The 8189-nt window shown below is 39.4% G+C and overlaps 3 protein-coding genes across 4 annotated transcripts in view; 2 read left to right on the top strand and 1 right to left on the bottom strand.

The window, feature by feature from the left end:
- The first annotated feature begins 1369 nt into the window (after window positions 1–1369).
- Window positions 1370–4190, top strand: LOC133741535 (putative FBD-associated F-box protein At5g56440). The gene is made up of 4 exons (XM_062169410.1): window positions 1370–1676; window positions 1814–2794; window positions 2887–3030; window positions 3456–4190. The coding sequence occupies exons 1-4, from the start codon at window positions 1638–1640 to the stop codon at window positions 3777–3779; spliced, it is 1488 nt and encodes a 495-aa protein (XP_062025394.1). The 5' UTR covers window positions 1370–1637; the 3' UTR covers window positions 3780–4190.
- A 127-nt stretch (window positions 4191–4317) lies between these two features.
- Window positions 4318–5894, top strand: LOC133741536 (uncharacterized). The gene is made up of 2 exons (XM_062169411.1): window positions 4318–4814; window positions 5614–5894. The coding sequence occupies exons 1-2, from the start codon at window positions 4458–4460 to the stop codon at window positions 5641–5643; spliced, it is 387 nt and encodes a 128-aa protein (XP_062025395.1). The 5' UTR covers window positions 4318–4457; the 3' UTR covers window positions 5644–5894.
- Window positions 5895–6398: 504 nt separating this feature from the next.
- The window catches only part of LOC133739588 (uncharacterized), a 3104-nt gene continuing 1313 nt past the window's right edge, over window positions 6399–8189 (bottom strand). Inside the window, exons 3-7 of one of the 2 annotated variants that reach the window (XM_062167374.1) lie at window positions 8030–8189; window positions 7448–7677; window positions 7150–7349; window positions 6894–6988; window positions 6399–6786 (exon numbers count right to left, since the gene is read on the bottom strand). The exon at window positions 8030–8189 is cut by the window's right edge and continues 28 nt beyond it. In XM_062167374.1, coding sequence (XP_062023358.1) covers window positions 6777–6786; window positions 6894–6988; window positions 7150–7349; window positions 7448–7677; window positions 8030–8189 — 695 coding nt within the window. In that variant the 3' untranslated portion in view covers window positions 6399–6776. Of the gene's footprint in view, window positions 6787–6893; window positions 7020–7149; window positions 7350–7447; window positions 7678–8029 lie in introns of both variants that reach the window. The other variant, XM_062167373.1, reaches the window with a different exon arrangement.

Here is an 8189-nt window from a genome sequence, read left to right on the forward strand (position 1 = left end):
AGTCACTTAGTGTAGGGTTACACTGATATTCTGAGTCTGTTCAGGTCAGTAAGGCTTGCAAAATATGCCATAGGTTTTCTTTATAAATCAGCCCAAAGTCGGCAACACATACCTTTTTTTTTTTTTGGCTACATTGGCAGCACAAGGCCCAGAGAAAAAGAAAAAACTAACCAGCCGTAGCTGTTACAAAAGATCTAGGCCTAACAAGGCCATCAATGTCATTCTGAACTATCTGGAAGATAGGAGGATTTGGTAAATGCAAAGGGCCAAAATCCATCTCTGTGCTTCTCTTTGCTAAGCAATCAGCCACCATGTTCCTCTCCCTATGAACATGATAGATAGAGTAAGAATCAAAAGACAATAGAAGAGTTTTGCAGGTTGAAAATAAGGTATCAAGAGGATGTAAACCAGTATCATTGCTATTGAGGAGGTTGACCAGCACTTCAAAATCAGATTCGATCATAATATGCTTAATGTGAAGGTCACTAGCTAAGTGAAGACCAGTAGAAATTAAGCCCCCAAGCTTCTGCTTGCAACACTTCACCATGACCAATGCATCTCATAAAACTTTCAACCCACTCTCCAGAACCATCCCTAATAACACCACCAGCACCAATCATACCAGCTGAATTTTTAGAGCCATCCACATTGAGTTTGAAATAGTTAGGAGGAGGTTTTAGCCAGCATAACAGCTCAGTTCTGAAAACAGTAGCAACCTTTGATTTAGAAGTACTCTAGCCCATTTAGATAGGTAAGTCAAGATAGAATTAACTGCATCATAGGGACCTAGAAAAGTATTGTCGAAAACATACTTGTCTCTCCATTTCCATATAAACCAACAAACAAAAATGAATAATTTGTACCAATAAAAATCATGAAACCTGCATTTTTGTTGAAACAAATTCGCAGCGACCCAGTCATCCCACTGAAGTGTGAAAGTTCTGGTCATGGAGCTAGGGACGCCAATAGCATTCCATATGGTATTCTAGCAAGCACCAACTAGCGAAGAGTGAACTGTTGACTACTCTATTCGCTTTACAATTGTAGTGACATACTGGAAAGATAACTCTAGTTGTATAGAATTGAATAGGAATAGTGTATAGTGTATAGTTTAAACTCTGAAGTATAACAACTAATTCAAAAATGAAAAGCACATACGCTTTTTTTTTTTTTTTAATTAAAGAAATTTTCACCCTATTATTAAGTACTAGTTTGGAACTCCAACCACATGAGAAAAAGAGCTACTCATATTCCAACAAGCATACCGACAAAAAAAAATAAAAATTCCAACATAATTATCCATCAAAGGCATATCACAACCGAAAGTGGACATGAGTCAAAGAAACGCATCTTCTGCCTATCAAAATTGTTATTCTAATGAGAAAAACAAAAGTTTGAGGATATGCACCACTGAAATGAAAATTAAGTAAAGCCAATTAAACGACTCCATCAGGCCCAAAGGCGATCCCACTCATCAGCTTCTTACTCTCTTACATCGGCCCGTCCACGAACTCAAACCCTCAAATAGTCGTCGCTCCTAATCCTTCTGTCGACGGAAGCGGAGAGTGAAGTAGGAGACATAAACCTCGCCATAGCGGCGTATGTGATCGCGAGAGTAGCGACGGCTGTAAGACTCCATGTCGTATAGAGCTTCTCATGTCGCTCAGGCCGAGAAGGTAAACCCTAGACCTATATATCAAAGTTGCATGCATGGTATTGTTCTATTACTTCTATATATTAACCCAGAGTGCGCGCGTTTCAGACTGGTTGGATTTCTGATTGTTCATTTTGATTCTTTTATGCTTTATTCAAGGGTGTGCAAAACTTGGTGGTGGTGGACAGAATCAGTGCATTGCCGGATGAGCTTATAGTTAGTATAGTATCCCTGTTGCCCCTGAAGGAAGCAGCAGCTACTAGTATCCTATCTACTCGATGGCGCCATTTCTGGACCTTCATTACCACTCTCGATTTTCACCATGATGTTCTTTTTGATCTGCGTTCATACACACGAAAAAGAATAGAGTCGGAGATTGATAGGTACTTGAATTGGGTGAACAGTGTAGTGAAACAACATAGAGGCCCAACTATCCAACTGTTTAGGGTTTATGCCGATATAAATGATCCCAAGTATGCAAGTTCCATTTATACATGGGTCCGATTCGCCTTGGAAAAGAGAGTCCAAAAATTTGATTTTCTGCTTTCGAAAAACAGATTTTTCCCATCCAAAGGAGGAAGCGAGATTAAGGCGGTCTTTAGTACTTTTCCCCATTCGGACCAACTTTTAAATGTGGATAGAGGGTCTGCTTTAAAGCACTTGTTCTCTAAACCTGATATTCCAAGTCTACACCCTTGTGCATACAGTTGTTTTAGTGCATTCAGTTGCTTGAAGTACCTCAAAGCTCTTGATTTCGGGTCTGTTATAGGACTAACTGGACAAGTTCTGGAGTGCTTCTTGTCTAACTGTCCAGTTCTTGAGCGATTAAAAGTGGTTCGCCCCAACAGGTTGGCTAACTTTAGAGTTATCGGTCCATTGATTGCATTAAAATACTTACACATACTTAAACATACTGGTCTCTTAAGCATTGAGATTTGTGATGTAAACCAGCTTGTTTCATTCATTTATGTTGGAGATGAGATAAACTTGCTGCTTAAGAATGTACCACAGCTTGTTGAGGTGTCCATTTCTTCCCGCCGACTTTCATTTAAAGAGTCTCATTCTCAGCGAGAGGTTCTAAAATCTCAGCTAGAGGTTGTCAAATCTCAGCTAGAGGTTCTCAGACTGAACAATTCTGTGGTTAGTGTATATATATAACAGTTAATTATATGTAGGTTTTGATTTCCTTTTGTTGCATTATGTTAGTGCCTTATCCCTTGTTTGGTTTTCAGCTCTACAATGGGAAAGATGTATTTCCTACATTTGTAAATCTCAAGCATTTGGAACTAGGATTCAAAGAAGTTGACGATTGCTGTCTACTTCAATTGGCTTCTTCAATGAGGGCATCTCCTTTTTTGCACAAACTTGTGTTGAAGGTATATAATCTTACTAAAACTTCTTTGATAGTCCTTAACCGGTTTTGATTAGTAGCATGGTGCCATATGTGATGCATCTTTCTGTCTTTTTTATTTTGTCGATCATGTCATGTTATTTTCTTGTTAATTGTAAAATCATGTAAGCAATTGTACCAAAACGAGATCATATCTACAACTCACTCGACATTTTATTATTTTCAGCATGCCACATGCCTAAAAAAGAGAGAGAAAGATAAAGCTAGCTCATAAAAACTGAATGTTTGAGTGGATTGACTTATATTTCTCTCGTGCCTATTGCGTTTGATGTAAGTATGTAACTGTCCATTGAGATGATGTAGTTTTGGTGCGTTTATTGTTTGGTAGCTAGCATATTCTTGGTTCTCGTTGCTTGCATGCGCACTAAAATATTGTTTCCCTTGATGCAGTTGGCAAAGGTAATCTCTATATATTATAGCAGAGAAATGCAGATTAAGCAAGCTCCCAAATGCTTCCATGAATACCTTAGGGTAGTGGAAGTGGCAGAGTATCATGGTCGTACAAGTGATTTTGAACTTGTCATGTATTTGATAGAGAATGCTGTTGAACTAGAAAAACTTGTTATCCATCCTGTCGGCACATGGTATTCTTATGACCGGAGGATGCAGTATGATGGAAATGCGGAGAGGGAAGAAAAGGCGGAAAGAAAACAAGCTACTCAGCAGCTTAAAGAACAAATGCCTTCGACTCTAGATTTCATATGCCGGCTGTAGCAACCGCTTTCGATATCAGTGACTGCGATCAGATCGGCAGAGTGGTTTAAATGCCAATGGGACTATTACTTTCAAATCTCGAGGATCAGGATAGCAAGTGAAGAACCAAAAAATTTGTCGTCGCATTTAGCCATTTTGAGAATTTGGAATGGTTGGGGGACTATTAGACATTTTCCTCAGTGATGTCTTTGAACTGAATCTAATTACATGCACAAGGGTATTTTCAAATTTTTATGGCCAAAATTTTTACTTTGCAGTTGTCCTATTTAAGAATTAAGATTATTTGTCCTTTAGCTCTAGCAAACATTTCATGTGTTTATGTTTTCTAAATGAATATGATTGTCTCATACTATTAAGATTTTTCAGCTTCCTATATCGTTAAGTGTCGCCTTCTAATTTAATTTTTTTGGGATAGTTGTGCTCGTGATTTTTGTTTGCAATTCAGTGTTTGTTCAATCAAAAAGGAAAAAAAAAATCGAGAATTCAAGAATTTACACGTACAAAATTGAGCTGCCGCTACATGGTTGATCGAGCATAGAGAGAACCCTACCCTAAATATGGGTTGTTGGGCCGTGATGGGTTTGAGGCTTCCTTAAAACCCATCATCACTATCACTTGTGGAGGACTCACTCTCATCAACCTCGGTACTCATTTCAGCAAAACCCAAATTCTCAGAGAATGTTGAAGTTCCTCTCCCGAGTGAGGATCGAGTTCAACGCGTTGGACCCACGCACAGCTTCGTGCTTGGAGTTCTTGGCGCAGTGCAACGCCACCAAGGCCAAGGAGTCCAATCCCGGCTGCGCCGTCCAAGTCAAGCGCCGCACCGACGACGAGCCCCCCAAGATCACCGTCACCTTCGTCAACGGAGTCGAGGAGGTCTTCGACGCCACCGCCACGCCCGCCCAGAGCATAAGGACCATGATTCTCGAAAAGGGTCAGATGCTCGAGACCGAGCAGATGTTCCGCGACGCCGGCGAGGCCTGGCCGGTTCTTATTCCGGCCGAGGAGCTCACCCAACCCTCGCCTGGTACCAAGGTGCGTGTTTCTGTTGTCCTCCGCTCTCCTTTTTGGTTTTGATTTAGAGGCTGTTGGCTCACTGTCGCATTTCGTCGAACATGTTGTGTGCATTGATGAATGAATGGAAGTTGGGTCCGATATATGCATTTGATTATACTTTGCACCCTGTTATCATTCATTGTTGTGACTATGAGGCCCTGATCACTTGTGCACCAAATTTCTCTCCTTTGGTTTTTATGATCACTGAGTGTTTCTCACCTTCAAATTGTGATATTTAAGCAATTTTCGAATTGACGGAACTCAGAAATCTCGACCCTAATTTTTTTTTAATGAATTTCCAAAGTCGGGAAACAGGAAGATCATATGAAATTTAGTCTGCAGATGCTATTCAGTGAAAGCAAGAAGTTTAGGATGTCGCATTTTAGTGTTTAGAAAGAATCTTAGTCATCAGTATGCCTGCCACTGCTTCAGAGACCTATTCGTGGCTGGAATTGTTGCATCTATGATCTATCCCATAGTTTTGTGGATCATTTAACTTGAGGTCATAGGATGTATGACTAGTCATTAAATGCCTGTTATGCTGCATTTATACATTGTATGATTAGAGGAGGGAACTTCTCTTTGCGTGTTGTGGATGCATGTATTGAAAGACCATTCCACAACCTTGTTCTATCTGCAGCCTCCCAATGCTGTTAGGGGCGCTGAAGGCCTTTCTCTTGGTTATCTTCTTTCTACATTTTCTTCGGTCCTGAGGCCTAAAAGAAACTTTCTGCTATGTATTCTTTGTCTCACGGTGCCTTGTGTTGTTTCTTTTCAGCCAAGGAAAGCAGAAGAGAAGAAGCAGTAACCTCTATGTTGTTTGATCTACATCTTATGTGGGAGCAATTTCATGGTCAACTCTGCTAGACTTCAGTTCTTGTTTCCTTTGGTAAAGGGAACAATTATAGACGACGATTCTATGTTTCGATTGTGGAAGCATTTGATTATATGTGGTTGTTAAAGTCATCAGAGTATGAGATTGTTTTGACCTTAAAGACATTGTTTGGGTTAGCAGGGAAGTATCTATGAACCAGAAATAAACCACTCATTCTTACTCCATTGTCTGCAATGCATGAACTATGATAATTGTATTTCCAGTCCTCGTCATGAGTACCCTTGAATTTGAAACTATTGCATTTTGAGGTCTGCTTGGATGCTAATCAATTGAGAACAGTTGATTGGGTTTTGGTTTGTAAGCATCGTGTGATTTCAGAGGACGGGATCACCTTGTAAGAGGCAGATCAAATGGAGCACTTTTTATCGCCTAATGATTTGTAATTTTGTATGTCGTGCATCAATTCATTAATCTTGCTCCAAAACAAATTCGGATTGATTGGATGAATATCTCAATTAGCATTCAATTTACTCTATTCTATGGCTTCTAAGAGGAGCACCATTCAATATAGCTGATCAGCTTTCTGCACTGTTCAACGAAGATTCTTCCTAATGATAAGATTACTGCATTTCATAAGGTAATTAGATTATTGCTAACAATTCAAAGCACTTCTAAATCTAAGAGAAAATCACGGGAACGGATACTCAACTTAGAATCCAACAACAATCTGCCCAAAATGTAAGGTACGGCCTGAGAAGTGAATTGATAAATTCAGTGAGCTGTGTAAAAGCATAAAGCTGTAAACTAATGCGACATACAACTGTTTCACACACTTCATTTTGAGTTTCTTACACACATTATCTTTTTCTTTTCTTTTTTTGAATAAAATTTACACACATTATCTAGTGATACACAAAGCTATATCATCATTTGCCCAACAGACTGATCTCTTTGTTGTAAATACAATTACATTTTGACCAGCCAGAAAGTAAAATACAGTTCACAGACATGGTGTCTTTAGCGGTCTTCACGTCGAACTGCATTGGGGTTGGAGATCATGTCCTTCATCATCTTTTCAGGTGAATCCTCCCAGTTTGCAAATGTTTTCAAGTCAACCTGGAAAAGGACGCAAGCAAATAAAGTTAAATTGTCAACCAAGAAAAAAGAGTGAGCAAATCTCTGAAGATGCAACATATTGACCAAGTCTGATGTAGGATGATTACCTTTCGTCTTTGCTCAGTGAAAAGTTGTTCCCTATTCTTATATGAATCCTGCACATCCTTTGCGCCCCTCCCACCAAGTCCCCAAATTTCAACTTCTGTGATCAAAGCTTCAACAGGTAGAAAGCCCTGAGTTGTACCAATTAAAGTTTGAATATTATAATGTGCTAACCTACAATTCATTCTTTCTAGTCACAGCATCAAATAATCCAAGGATTAGATAGTTATGTCTATACTCATTGCAACATTACGATTATACCTGATCAGGAAAGAGGGAGCCAGACTGATAAGTTTTGTCAGCTGCATGATGGCGAATGGTAACCTTAGAAAAATCTTCATCCACATAAATTCTCTCATTTCCCAGAGTTCCACCAAATCCTATTCCAACAGGCTTCGGTTTCACCTCATACACCCTGCCAGTGGGATGGAGATGGCTATACACAAAGTTCCTTTCCTTTCCTGTCATTGATCATAGTTCTTTACATGGTTAGTTTCACAGACCTACTCAGCAATTTCTATGAAATGAAATGCAGCGGCTTTCCATACACTTTGCATACCAGTAGGTGGATACACATGAAAGACTGGACTTATAGAGTACAGACTTCCTGAACTTCCATAGAAGAGATCCCTATTCTCAAAACCTTGATGTGTGAGAACACCTACAATCCAATTTCTTTTATTGGCACTACCATCTTCTGAGGTTGCAGAAATCAGAACAAGCAGTGGACCTTGGTAACCTTGAACATTAGACCAGAATCTATTCAACCCTCTCCCATGAAGATGTGACCTACACATTATACCATAGATGCTAAATAGACAATACTCAAACTGAAAGGTATGGAACACAATTAGTCAAAATGTTACTGAAGAAATATATATGCATAGCCTCATTGAAGTTTTATCCCAATGGTTTTAATATGTAATTGTGGAAAAGGGTTCTAAAAGTTTTTATCTCTTGTTGACTACTTGACTCCGGTAATTTGCAACCTCCTTGTAACTGATTGAAAGAGAATTATCATAGTTAGCTGACTCTGAAACTAATACCTTGGTTGCAACCGTGTTACATCAAACATGCAGAAGAGTTAGAGTAATGTGCAGGCAATTGATACAATACAATATCAAGAAACAAAATGACAAACCTGTAAAGTAGGGCATTATTTATTCCATTAGCATCTGAAGGGAAGCATGCCCTTGAGATCTCGTCACTTAGAGGGCCTGTTAGTGTGAGGGAAATAGCCCAGGCTATTCCAGGGGACAAAAGATTAGAACTGCATGCCACAGTTGACGAAGTATCTGCAG

The sequence above is a fragment of the Rosa rugosa genome, chromosome 3 (assembly GCF_958449725.1).
Source record: "Rosa rugosa chromosome 3, drRosRugo1.1, whole genome shotgun sequence".
Lineage (NCBI taxonomy): Eukaryota > Viridiplantae > Streptophyta > Magnoliopsida > Rosales > Rosaceae > Rosa > Rosa rugosa.